Source organism: Nerophis ophidion, linkage group LG06, assembly GCF_033978795.1.
Source record: "Nerophis ophidion isolate RoL-2023_Sa linkage group LG06, RoL_Noph_v1.0, whole genome shotgun sequence".
Classification (NCBI taxonomy): domain Eukaryota; kingdom Metazoa; phylum Chordata; class Actinopteri; order Syngnathiformes; family Syngnathidae; genus Nerophis; species Nerophis ophidion.
The window spans coordinates 49744414-49758904 of NC_084616.1; the positions used below are offsets into that span (position 1 = coordinate 49744414).

General features: G+C 41.0%; 1 protein-coding gene and 1 non-coding gene across 5 annotated transcripts in view; both read left to right on the forward strand.

Moving 5' to 3' along the window:
- Positions 1-14491, forward strand: part of iqsec2b (IQ motif and Sec7 domain ArfGEF 2b) — a 76193-nt gene that overhangs the window by 52466 nt on the left and 9236 nt on the right. For all 4 annotated transcript variants that reach the window (XM_061904104.1, XM_061904107.1, XM_061904105.1 and 1 more), the window contains exons 2-7: positions 11280-11580; positions 11688-12005; positions 12451-13511; positions 13586-13747; positions 14005-14127; positions 14232-14398. In XM_061904104.1, coding sequence (XP_061760088.1) covers positions 11280-11580; positions 11688-12005; positions 12451-13511; positions 13586-13747; positions 14005-14127; positions 14232-14398 — 2132 coding nt within the window. The remainder of the gene's footprint in view (positions 1-11279; positions 11581-11687; positions 12006-12450; positions 13512-13585; positions 13748-14004; positions 14128-14231; positions 14399-14491) is intronic.
- Positions 6584-6656, forward strand: trnav-aac (transfer RNA valine (anticodon AAC)). Its single transcript has one exon. It is a non-coding gene; the product is annotated as a tRNA-Val (tRNA).

Below are 14491 nucleotides of genomic sequence, written 5' to 3' on the forward strand. Positions count from 1 at the left end.
TGACACGTGTACTGTACAGATGATATAACTATGTGCCACGCTCACTGTAGAACAAATGACATAATCACTTCATACGTTTGATTTAAAATCTGACATTATCAATCAATCAATCAATGTTTACTTATATAGCCCTAAATCACTAGTGTCTCAAAGGGCACGTTAATTGTCATTATAACCGGGGAAAGCCAAGACCACTTTGTAGAAAGACAACACAACTCTAATTTGATTTCTTCTTTCAAAAAGCTTTAATATCACTGCAATAATAATAGTTATGTTTTCATTGCTTGAAAGAGCATTATTGAGTTTTTATGTGATGAAAGTGAATAAGTGTCGGCGGATAAAGAATGCTCTGACCCGTGAATGATTTCATTGTCGTTGTCCATGTGGCTACTGAAAAGAATGGTGCCCATGTTTGTTTGTGAAAAATGCACTTAATTTCATAACATATTTTCATGCCGCACTTTCTTTTCCTAACAATCACCTAAATAATTCCCTGTATCTTTTGCCTTTTGCTAACAATCTTAGTGACAAATTGTAAATCTGACACAAACAATGGAGCTGAAGAGATGACAATTTGTGATTGGCACATCTGTTGCATAGATTAATCCCCTCACCTCCAAGAGTTGCTGTGTCAGACCCACTGCTGCTCGGTCACTACCCCATTGCACAGCAGGCACATAAATATTACATGAGAAAAGTACAGATTTGCTTCTCAGTACCTTGGCACTCTTGTTAGTGTCTTGCTGTTGTGTTCGTTAAAGGCCACAAGCAACTGAGTTTAAGTTGAATTAGTCCTGCATTAATGTTTCTAGTAATGGAAATATTTAAGCCTGTCATGCATCTAAATCTCAACAAAGTGATTACACACCTCCCGCTTTTGCAACCATTGTTGTGAGTGCCAACATGATTATGTCTCGCCCATACTAAGGCATGGTGGTGTTAGCGCTTTGATCTGGGGTTGCATGAGTGTTGTCGGCACTAAGGAGCTCTGTTTCATTAAAGAACACATTAATTTCAGCATACTATGACATTGTGAAACAGAGCATGATCCCCCAACTCTTTCTCAACATGATGAGGAACCCAAACACAGCTCCGAAATGACACTTTGCTGACTAAGCTGAAAACGATTAAAATGTGTGTCTCCACACTTCAATTACTGAGCACCTCTGACGTATTCTCAAGCGGTAGGTGAGGAGTGCAGCATTGACCAGCTCTGTGATGTCATCATAGAGGAGACGAAGAGGATTCCCACAACAACATGTGCAGTTCTGGTGAATTCCATGTCCAAGACGATTGAGGCAGTGCTAAATAACAACGGTGCTCACATTATTTTTACACGAAAGTAGAACTAATCCACTGTGATGTTGATTAAGTGGACAGTAAATCGGCACTCCTATACAAGCACTGAGTCGGGGCTATTCAACTACGTATTGAAGAGGGCCGCAGTTTCAAGGGCTCAGGGGCCGGACATCGAAATGTGGATGTTTTGTCAGAAAGTGCCTCCGCAAGTTATATTTCTTTGAGACTGTCCATCCATTTTCTACCGCTTATTCCCTTTTGGGGTCGCGGGGGGCGATGGTGCCTATCTCAGCTACAATCGGGCGGAAGGCGGTGTACACCCTGGACAAGTCGCCACCTCATCGCAGGGCCAACACAGATAGACAGACAACATTCACACTCACATTCACACACTAGGGCCAATTTAGTGTTGCCAATCAACCTATCCCCAGGTGCATGTCTTTGGAGGTGATATTATGAATTCGCATTTTAGGAGAAAAAAATAGAAGAATAAAATAAAATAAAAAAATCAGTCTAAGCCTGGGCCCCTGGAGAGGGGGTCCAGACTGAGGCCAAGGGAAAAAAACAACAACAACCCATGGCTATAGTACACATCCCTCTTAAATGGGTGTAAGAAGGAAACATCAAAGAAGACAAAGGACATTAAAGCAGCGGGTACAACCAGCCACTTCTACATACAGCTATGAATAAAAAGTAAACTAAACATATCCACTGTGGTGGCCTCTGCGGTGTTCCACTCCATCGTCAGCTGGGGTGGAGGGAGCATGGCCGGAGACAGGAGCAGACCCAACAAAGCAAGCAAGAGAGCCGACTCCACTCTCGGCCGCCAACCAACTCTCAATATATTCACACAATAAACTACAGATGTTGTCACATATAGAAATTACACAACATTTACACACTAAATATTGTATGTGACTTATCACTATTAGCATTGTCGCTGTTACCATGAATTGATTAACGTGGACCCCGACTTAAACAAGTTGAAAAACTTATTCGGGTGTTACCATTTAGTGGTCAATTGTACTGAATATGTACTGTACTGTGCAATCTACTAATAAAAGTTTCAATCAATCAATCAGTCTACTGGTCAAATTTAGCACCACAAGTATTAAACTAGATTTCCTCGTCACTCTCAGACAAACAATAACAACACAACCACAAATACGTAAGACATCACAATGTCACCAATTTCACTACAAAACAAACTAAATATCATTATGCATAAATTGCATCTACTTACAAATGTTTTACCAAGTTTTGTGATGAAGCTTACACGCTGGGATTTATTCCGTTGTTCCTGCTTGTCTGGATCAATGTGTCCGTCGCTTTAAATGTCCGCCAGAAAACAACGACTTGAGCACTTGCTCGAGGTAAAATATTCATATTTTGTTGTCCAGTCTGTCATAAGTCAGATTTTTGCAAATGTTTTAAAGATTGTTTTTCAGGGTTGAATGAGTAGTCTTCTTCGACTTACCTCATTGCTGCTTAATTGTGACACGTAAGCCTCGCTGTGTCTCCTGTGGGGTGACGGGAGTACTGCATACATGATCAACCTTAGTTTTAAAGGCCTACTGAAAGGAGATTTTCTTATTCAAACGGGGATAGCAGGTCCATCCTATGTGTTATACTTGACCATTTCGCGATATTGCCATATTTTTGCTGAAAGGATTTAGTAGAGAACATCCACGATAAAGTTCGCAACTTTTGGTCGCTAATAAAAAAGCCTTGCCTGTACCGGAAGTAGCAGACGATGTGCGTGTGACGTCACGAGTTGTAGGGCTCCTCACATCCTCACATTGTTTATAATCATAGCCACCAGCAGCAAGAGCGATTCGGACCGAGAAAGCGACAATTTCCCCATTAATTTGAGCGAGGATGAAAGATTTGTGGATGAGGATAGTGAGACTGAAGGACTAGAAAAAAGTGGGAGCGCTTCAGATGTTATTAGACACATTTACTAGGATAATTCTGGAAAATCCCTTATCTGCTTATTGTGTTACTAGTGTTTTAGTGAGATTATAAAGTCATACTTGAAAGTCGGAGGGCTACGGTGACCGCCAGTGTCTTTGAGGGAAGCCATATGGAGGAGCCAAGAAAGTCACAGCTGCCTTTTTGATAGCTGCTGCAGGAGTATGCAAACTCCTCTCAAGTAAGAGCCGAATTAATATCACAATTTTCTCATACAAAAACTTGCTGGTTGACATGTGGTAGAGAAACATGTTCGCTTGACCGCTCTGTTCCATATTAAAGCTTCACAACAAACAAAGAAACACCGGCTGGGTTTTTGTTGCTAAAGGCAGCATTCTTCTTTATAGTCTGCATTATTAATTGAACAAATTGCAAAAGATTCAGCAACACAGATGTCCAACATACTGTGTAATTATGCGATTAAAGCACACGACTTTTAGCCGTGAGTGGTGCTGGGCTAAAATGTCTATCAAGGTGATGTTCGGCGCGCCAAATTGAAAAATTTGGCAAGCCAGATGTGGCCCGCCGGCCAATAGTTGAATTGACCAGCTCTAAGTTATGTCCAAGTTTCATTTCTATAGTAATGTTCCTTAAGAACATATAATAAAATGGTTTTTAAGATGGGAGGTGATATTAATGTAGGGATGGATACCTTTTGTATTTAATATGGTACCAACTCCCCATACCTAGGAATCAATACCGGTACTTAACGGTAGCACCTTATTTGAGATATTTAATCTTACTTTGATTTCAGTTTTTGCAGAGTGGCACCTGAATCTTTGTTTCCCCACTTTTCTAAGTACAGTGTACTCACTATTGTAGCGTCTCCTGTTTTTTTAAATTCCAAACATCTGTTGTTGCTCCAATTAAACGGCCGTAAGTGATGATAATCCGGCTGGTGTTCCTCAATGATTGTCTGGAGAGAACCTGCCTCTAGAATGCTTAACAAACACAGACTGTATCTTCCATTAATAATGAAGTGTAGTTGCCTGCTGCAATACGACCACTTTTGTGTTCATCCAACTCTACCCTGCTGTAATGGGTAACATCACACATGCAGAAGTATTCTCTTCAATGCCTGCACTGGGTTGAATTCAGTGGCTTCATTTGAAATGCTTTACCAACTTGAATGTATTGATTGATTGATTGAGAAGTTTATCGACATCTTAAATAATTGAAACCATGTATTGCTTTAAAAAGGAAAATGGATGACACAAAAACCCCAAAAGCTTGTTTCCATTGTGGTCCATTAAATATCCATCACATTGGATACATTCAATAATAAAATATATATAACCTGTAACATTTATATAAAAAAATATGTAAAAAAAAAAAAAAAAGGACAAATTATGTACATATACACAGTATACATGTCAGGTGTTTTGAAACACAATATATACAAAAAATGGGGGCGGGGGGGTGTGCATACACTAAGTACAAGACACTGTGTACATGACTACGCACATGTTGACTCCAAGAGTGTGCAAAATAGAATGAGAAAATATCTGGACACTATAACCATATCTCATATATCATGTTAGACTTGCTCGACATCCATTGCTTTCGGTTCCCCTAGAGGAGGGGTTGCCCACATATGCGGTCCTCTCCAAGGATTCACATAGTCATCATTGTCACCGACATCCCACTGGGTGTGAGTCCCACTGGGTGTGAGTTTTCCTTGCCCTTATGTGGGCTCTACCGAGGATGTCATTGTGGTTTGTGTTGTGGTTTGTGCAGCCCTTTGAGACACTAGTGATTTAGGGCTATATGAATAATCATTGATTGATTGATTGATTGATTGAACCACATATACACCTGTTTGATGTATTTTGAATACCAGGCACATTGCAATTTGGTGTACTCTTTCTTCAACTCCAGGCCTTCCCAAGTTGGTAAAGTGGGCTTGAGTTAGGTGAGTCATGTATAGCAAGTTGAGCAGGAGTCTCACCAGTTTGTTTTGGGAAGTTTGCAGTTTTGTTTTTAGTGGCTTGGTGATACTGGTGAACCATGAGGTGCAGACATAGTCAAAATGAAACTGTATGAGGGCAAGGGTTTAAAGGTGTATCCCTGTTGATAAAAACAGAAATCCTGAATGGTGTCTCTTCAAAAACATTCAGCAGAATACATCCATATGTTTCATGTTTGCACAGCTCATGCTGCTATCCTTGAGACTTCGGCATAAATGCAAACTCAACATTTAAATAAAGCAACTGCTTCTTGTTTAAAGAGCTAAGAGTATATGACAAATGAAGCTTTCACAGTTAAAAGACATTTCATAAAAAGCATTAAAAAAACAGGCTTGCAAGTTGCTACTTCCTAATTTAGAATTTTATGACTCAGCTTAATGAAAAGGCCATCTGCTGCTTGTGACGTGCATGGTAGGACATCACAGCTCGCTCTGCCTCTACCTGCTCGCACTCACGCACTTTCCATCCCTTAAAAGCATTCCCCTTTGAAAAATGCAACAGTTTAGACAAAAAAAAACAAAAAACAGCCAGATGTGAAAAGATTATTTCACCATTTCATGGTTCAATGCATTAAGTCAGCAATCCATTTGCACTTGAGTGTTATCACAATAAGACAAGTGTTCTTTAGACTATCATTTACAACCTGTGGGGCATCTTCAACACCCACTTTAATAGTGATAATGGTAATACATCTCCATGGCAACTACACTTCTCCTCTGAACAACTGCCTCACCACCCACAAAAGGTCTAACAGCAACAGTCACCAAGCAACCCCCTCTCTCTTCTCAGTTTCTCTATTTAAGGAGCCAAGAAGGAGGAATTATAGATAACCAAAAAAAAGAGTTGAGAAGTCGCATACACATTTTGTAGCCCATTTTTTTTAAAAGACTGTTTAAACAATATGTTGTAATTGTACATTAAATAACGGCATCTAAAGCATTTTTATGGCACATTGGATTGTGAGGGAGTAGTATCGTGGCAGTTACCATAGCAACACTATGTTGCCTCGTTTAGTGTTTTATAATATAATAGTTGACATTTTTAAAAGGTTTTTTGAACAAAGTTTGTGTAGTATCGTACACCTCTCAAATAGTTATCACTAGTATACGGTATATGCAAACTTTTATTTTAATATTTGACCGTGTCACGTCCTATCCTGTTGCCTAGAAAGAGGTTGTTATTTAGCGGGGATTAACAGCAGATGGGAACATCAGACTAACTGCCTCTTAGTGGACTGTGGAATGTGATAATGGGGCAGATTTTTTTCTAATCTTGCTGTTATGCATAATTGTGCGATATAGCTCATGTGACCTAACAAATATGTAAAGGTCTCCAAGTCGTATAAGGTTTCCGTAGTGTAGTGGTTATCACGTTCGCCTAACATGCGAAAGGTCCCCGGTTTGAGACCGGGCGGAAACATTCTTCTTCAAGATCTGAAAAAAATATTTTCCCATTGTATATTTTCATCATACCATTTGAACTAAATGTTTTAACAACTACTCTTCATTATTTAACACCAGGGGTCTCAAACTCAATTTACATGGGGGCCACTGGATGCAGAAACTGGGTGAAGCTGGGCCGCAAGAAAAGATTTCTAAAAAATCAAACATGCAGTTTTTAATGAATTCACCTTCTATGAATGGCTTTCCCGCCCTAGCAAAATACTTGCCAACCCTCACGATTTTTCCGGGGGACTCCAGAATTTCAGTGCACCTCCCAACAATCTACCGGTGCAACCATTTTCCCGAATTTGTCCCAATTTTCACCCAGCCGACATTATTAAGGGCTGCCGTGACTGCACTGCCTTTAACGTCATCTAGCAGAGGTTCTCAAACTTTTTTCAGTGATTTACCCCCTTTGAACATTTTTTTGATTAATGTACCCCTTAATCAGAGCAAAGCATTTTTGGTTGAAAAAAAGAGATAAAGAAGTAAAATACAGCACTATGTCATCAGTTTTTGATTTATTAAATTGTATAACAGTGCAAAATATTGCTCATTTGTAGTGGTCTTTCTTGAACTATTTGGAAAAATATATATAAAAATAACAAAAAAACTTGTTGAAAAATAAACAAGTGATTCAATTATAAATAAAGATTTCTACACATAGAAGTAATCATCAACTTAAAGTGCCCTCTTTGGAGATTGTAATAGAGATCCATCTGGATTCATGAACTTAATTCTAAACATTTCTTCACAAAAAAAGAAATCTTTAACATCAATATTTATGGAACATGTCCATAAAAAGTCTAGCTGTCAACACTGAATGTTGGATTGTTGTATTATTTTTTCACAGTTTATGAACTTACATTCATATTTCATTGAAGAATTATTCAATCAATGTCAATCAATGTTTATTTATACAGCCCTAAATCACAAATGTCTCAAAGGATTGTACAAACCATTACGACTACGACATCCTCGTAAGAACCCACAAAAGGGCAAGGAAAACTCACACCCAGTGGGCAGGGAGAATTCACATCCAGTGGGACGCCAGTGACAATGCTGACTATGAGAAACCTTGGAGAGGACCTCAAATGTAAGCACCGAGTCACCTTGTTTTATTATTTGGTTGTCAAATGTTAAAGTTGTATTATTAAATATTAAAAATATTCAATTATCATATTTTTTAAAGGATATATGAATTGCTGGTATTTTTAAGAATGTTTATAATAAATCTCAATTGTGCCTTGGCATACCTTCAAGTACCTCCAGGGGTTCGCGCACCCATTAAAAGAGGACCACTGCTCAGTTACATGTCTTTGCGCACCCTTTTACATCACACAACCAACGTGCTGGCTCCGTAATATGTTGTATGAGACATGTGCAGAACCACGTCAGGGGCTACAACGTACTTGTTTATCAGCCATACGGGTCACGCTGAGGGTGGCCGTATAAACAACTTTAACACTGTTACAAATATGCGCCACACTGTGAACCGACACCAAACAAGAATGACAAAACCTTTTTGGGAGAATTTCCACACCCTAACACAACTTAAACACAAGAGAACAAATACCCAGAACACCTTGCAGCCCAAACTCTCCCGGGCTACAATATACACCACCTCATCCGACGCAAGTAGGGAGGGTGGGGAGTGGGAGGTTGGTGGTAGCGGGGGTGTGTATATTGTAGACCGGAATATTTGGGCTGCATGGGATTCTGGGTAATTGTTCTATTGTGTTTATGTTGTGTTACGATGCGGATCTTCTCCCGAAATGTGTTTGTTATTCTTGTTTGGTGTGGGTTCACACTCTGGCATATATTTGTAACAGTGTTAAAGTTTTTTTTACGGCCACCCTTAGTGTGACCTGTGTAGCTGTTGATCAAATATATCTTGCAATAACACACGTGTGTCTTATATGGCCAGATGCAACATACAACTGGGCTTGCACGCCGTCAGTTCAGGATGTAGGGGGCACTAAAGGCAGTGCCATTATGGCACTCCCTGAATATTGTTGATCTGATGAACATCTACAGGGGCTTCGAGAGAATTGATGCCCTGAAATTCAGGGGTCTCCCGGGAAAATTGGGGACGTTGGCAAGTATGACGCTGTCAAGCGTCGTTCATATTAAACTCGCGGGCCGCACCAACATTAAATTGTCATATCAAAGTGCGGGCCGCATAATAACGTCTCGCGGGCCGCAATTGGCCCGTGGGCCGCATGTTTGAGTCCCCTGTTTTACACAAAAAAATACTAAGAAGCAGTGCCTTAAAACAAAGTCAATTCATTTATGTTCTTTGTATTAACTCTAATGGTATTATTTCAAACATGCATACAGTAAAAAAATGCTGAATTACCTATTTCCTGTACCTCATTGCGACATGTTTGAAAACGAGTAGGAAGAAGAAGAACTCATTTAACTTCACCCCTTTTCCGTTTCATAGTCATTGGTCACACATGTTGATTCACTGCCTGGGGTCAATCTGTAACACAAACTAATTAGATAAATAGATAGATTAATACAATCAATAAAATTATCATGAGTAAATAGTTGTTTGTAAGTCATGAGTAACATGGTGCGATGAATAAAATGGGCTCCTTTTTCTTTTTATATTTCCCCTCTTTTGTTGAGAAGAATTGTTTCACATTCTTGGGTAGCAGGTTATCACTTGCTTTGTACATACTTCAAGCTGTTTGCAAATGCACCAAATCATTGAATTTGAATATTTTTGATTTAATACAAAGTTTGAATTTTTTTTACAAGCAGTTCACTTTTGTCATTATTTCCCAATATTTCTACACAGGTAACTCACACATGGTAATTTGGTAAAGCATATAAAGTGACTTTTGGTCTAGAACATATTTCCCTTTGTTCATTATCGAAGTATTTCTTGCCACCTTATGTTGCATGTTTTTAATGAGATTTATATTATTACGCCTAAATATTTGATTTATTTTATCCTGTCAATGTCTCCACCTTCTATTTGTATTTCTTAGACTGTATTTCCCACTGTTACCGAATAGCATTATCAGTGTGTGAATGGGGGAATGTGGAAATAGTATCAAAGCACTTCAAGTTCCTTAAAAAGGTAGAAAAGCGCTATAAAAGTACAAGCCATTTAGTTCTACTTCAATTGAAAGATAGCATGTTTTTGTCAAACCATATCTTTAATTGATTTGTTTCTTCTTTTCTTATTTGAATTTCCTTTGTAACTTGACAAATGTTTATAATATAAAGATTGAACAATTGTGGTACCAGTATTGATCCCTGGGGTACGCCGCAAGATATATTTAGAGCTGTAAACATGTGTTGGCCTAGCTTTTTGTATCGCTTCCTGTTAGGCAATAAGCTTCTACCCAGGTTAATACCAGCCTTGTAATGCAGTGGTCCTTAACCTGGGCTCGATCGAACCCTGGGGGTTCGGTGAATCGGCCACAGGGGTTCGGTGGAGGTCAAGTCACACCCTACTCATCGTGTACATCAGACCTGGGCAAATTAAGGCCAAGGGGTCACATACGGCCCGTTAAACTTTTCAATCTGGCCCGCCGGACATTCCCAAATAATTTTTTTAGATGTTTAAGATGGAAAGTATAGCTGCCATTATGATGTGCACTCTTGTTATATAATGATCGTAAGTCTTGAACTATACTAAGTATTTCAATGGTTGAAATCTGCGCTTTTGCATGACATACTAGTTACTATGGTAATCTAATTAGTTACTATGGTCATATAATTAATAACTTTGGTAACAGCAGCTCAGACCAGGCACCAAGCAGTGTGGGTGGGGAGTGTTTCCAGAGCCTGAAATGCGGGTGTCAGGGACAGACGCGGAAGGAAATTTTTTACAATATATTCATATATATCAAATTTTATGTGTTTTTTGTTTTTTTTTACCATTTGCATTCATATTTCGCTGTTTGTTGTATTTTTGTTGTGTTTCACTTGATTGTAAAATATGTGGATGGAGAGGGGGTGTGACGTTCATATGTTGTCAATATTCAGTGTTTTATCCTTCATAGTTAATATTGTAAATCCCACATTCTTTATTTTCATGTACATTCCGGGTGTCTCATTCAGTAAAAAAATTTAAAATTGCATTCCGTTTTTTAAGGCGGTCTGTCAAAATGTTTTTAGCCTTGATCTGACATTTTTGCAAGGTTTTGTATTAGTGTTCCTAAAAATAGATATACCGGCCCCCAGAGACATTTATTTCTCTAAATTTGGCCGCAGAGTCAAAATAATTGCCCAAGCCTGGTGTACATAAAAACTTCTCCCTATTGACGTATTATGGATGCGGCAACAGCAGAAGTCAAACTGATCTGCAGGTGAGTAATTTGTTGTGAGTTCATGCGCTGTGTTGGTTTTGTTCTTTGAACAAGGTGATGTTCATGCACGGTTCATTTTGTGCACCAGTAAAAAAATCATATCACTTTGTCTTGAAATTGAGAAAAAAAATCATTTTATTTTTCACTAAAGAAGGGTTCAGTGAATGCGCATATGAAAGTGGTGGGGTTTGGTACCTCGAACAAGGTTAAGAACCACTGTTCTAATGCCATGTGTTAACTGTACACGTAACAATTTTTGTTTTCCTTTATAGTGTGGAAGTGGAGTCCCAGTGTCCGGGGGAGTCTGGCACCCACAGAGACACTTCTTTCAGCCAGGCACCTTACCTGCGAAGCTCCAAGCGCTACATTGACAGCAGCGGTGGTATTATCTCCTCAAGCTCCAGGAGCCCTTCATATGTGGCTGCCTCCAGTTCAGCCAGCCTGGCCTGGGCGTTACGAACACGACACCAGCCTGCCAGCCTAGCCCTTCGCAAGCAGGAAGAGGAGGAAAACAAGAAGTGCAAAGCACTTTCAGACAGTTACGAACTCTCAACTGACCTTCAGGATAAAAAGGTAACAACACACTGGAGGCTGTTACAGTTAATGAAATTGCAGTCAGTAGCAATAGTACATAATGTCCAGATAGTTATTGCAGTATAGTTTATCCCTTATTTCCCCAGGTGGAAATGCTGGAAAGAAAGTATGGGGGTTCCTTTGTGAGTCGCAGGGCAGCCAGGACCATTCAGACGGCCTTTCGGCAGTATCGCATGAACAAGAACTTTGAGCGCCTCCGAAGCTCGGCCTCTGAGAGTCGGATGACACGTCGCATCATTCTGTCAAACATGAGGCTTCAGTATTCCTTTGACGAGCGCCAGCCTCAGCAGCAGGCCCACACGCAGACCAATTTCACTCACAGTGTGGCAATAGGACCTCCTCATTCCCCCGACCCTGACCGCCCGGGAGACTACACACACTTGGAGGACTCCTTCTCCAAACAGGTCTCATGTTTTTGCTACTCTTTGGGCACCTAAGTCATCCACTGGCCATGTCTTCATGTTTGTCTTGTGAGAGAGGAGAGAGGTAAACTTCAAAGTTCTTGGCATCCTTAAATTTAAAGGCATTTTGTCAACTTTTTCAGATTTTGTGTATCTGTAATCCTTGCTAAGTAGAACATATTGCATGAGTTCTTCTTAAGGTTTCTTGTCAGCATTGGGTCAACCCTAGTATATTTATTTCACTGATTTTAAATGTAAAGGTATTATCACCAACCCTATTGATTTTGAATCAATTATTTAGCTGATGTCAGATTGCTTGGTAGGTGTATTAAGGTTTTCAGGGATTTTTGTCATGGTACAGTACAACTTCAGCTACATCAGAAATTACACATTTTTTACCTGGTAGGTAATAGTACGTAAATGTTGCCCATTGTTGTGTTCTATCCAGGTTAAGTCCTTAGCTGACTCCATAGACGATGCCCTGACCTGCCGTGGGGGTCGCAATGACTCTCAGGAGGATAGCAGAGATGGTGGTGGTCTCAGTGAAGATTTTGGGGAATGTGTGTGGAGCAGCAGCAGCAATCCCTCCTCTCAAAGAGGCCTTGGTGAAAGAGCCAGAGGAGTAGGAGGAGGGCTCAGCATGCATGGAGACAGTACAGCTACCTCGTATAGTGATGTCACGCTTTACATGGATGACGGCATGCCATCCTCCCCACTCTCTCCGGACCGGGCTCCCAGCAGCACAGACACTGAGTACTGGGGACCTGGTGGTGGCGTCGGAGTGCGTGAAGACAGCAGGGACACAGAGGGAGGGGGCAGTAGTAACAGCCGACGCAGTACACCTTGCACAGAGTGCAGAGACTATCGTCTGAGGGGCGCACATTTGCCTCTCCTCACTATTGAGCCACCGAGTGACAGCTCAGTGGACATGAGTGACCGTTCAGACCGTGGCTCTCTAACCAGACAAATGGTTTATGAGCAGGATCCGGCAGTGGGGGCTGGCTCTCCTCAGGGAACCCTCAAACACACCCCCAACACAGGTGCCCGCTCACCCTCAACAGCAGCCGCCCAGGGTCAGATCAGAGCGCCTGGACGAGCCATCCCCACACACATTCCTCACCAGGTGGCCTCACACCACCACCACCACCACCATCATCACCCCATACATCACCATCAGTACCCTGACACACCTTCATCCTCTTCATCACCCCAGCAGCCACCCACGACCCCTCTGTCATCATCGTCCTCCACAGCTCTGCCTACTGGAGGGCTGGAGCAGCCATGTTGCTCAGATGGAGACAACGATTCTCTCAACTCCACCACCAACTCCAATGAGACGGTCAACTGCAGCTCTGGTTCCTCATCTCAGGACAGTCTGCAGGAACCTCTGCCCCCTCTAGGCAAGCAGACCTATCAGAGGGAAAGCCGCCACAGCTGGGATTCTCCCCCCTTCAACAGTGACGTAGTGCAGAGACGTCAGTACCGCATAGGTCTCAACCTTTTCAACAAGTAAGTGGTCTTGAATAAAAAACAAAATGTAGATTGGATGAATACTGATATAGAAATGTGTTTTTCAATAATAGGAAGCCAGAAAAAGGGATCCAGTACTTGATTGAGAGAGGCTTTGTGTCCGACACTCCTGTTGGGATCGCTCGATTTATCCTGGAGAGGAAAGGTCTGAGCAGGCAGATGATTGGAGAGTTCCTGGGAAACCGTCAGAAGCAATTCAACAAAGATGTTTTGGAGTGAGTAAAATATGTGATGAGAACTTTTTCAGTTGTCATCCATCCAGGTCATTGTCATCTCAGGGCATTCACTCGATCGCAATTGGACTGTTTGGTTTATCTTGCAAGACGTTTTGCCACTCATCCGAGTAGGCTTCATCAGTTCGTCCTCATAGACTTGGATTGGTTAGATCTAGTGATTGAATGACCTGATATGACTTTTATTTTAGCTCAGGGTAGATCTGAACTGGTGTGAATCCCTTTGTTATCAATTTCAGCTGTGTGGTTGATGAGATGGACTTCTCAGGAATGGACCTGGATGACGCTCTGAGGAAGTTCCAGGCTCAAATCAGAGTTCAGGGAGAAGCACAAAAAGTGGAGCGACTCATCGAGGCCTTTAGGTTTGTTATGTGTTAGAAACCTCTGAAGATTTTCAATTAGCATAGAGTTCAACACAGCACTGGAACAACCAAACTATGTTAACTGTGTTTCTGTCTCCATGCAGTCAGAGATACTGTGTGTGTAATCCTGTCCTGGTTCGGCAGTTCCAAAACCCCGACACAATCTTTATCTTGGCCTTCGCCATAATCCTCCTCAACACAGACATGTACAGCCCCAACGTCAAAGCAGAGAGGAAGATGAAACTTGAGGATTTTATCAAGAATTTAAGAGGTGCTCCTGCTTAAACTTTGTGTTCTTAAAAACTGATGATGAAATTTTTCTGTGCGTAGAAATGCATGTTTGTAGACAACCTCAATTCTTACC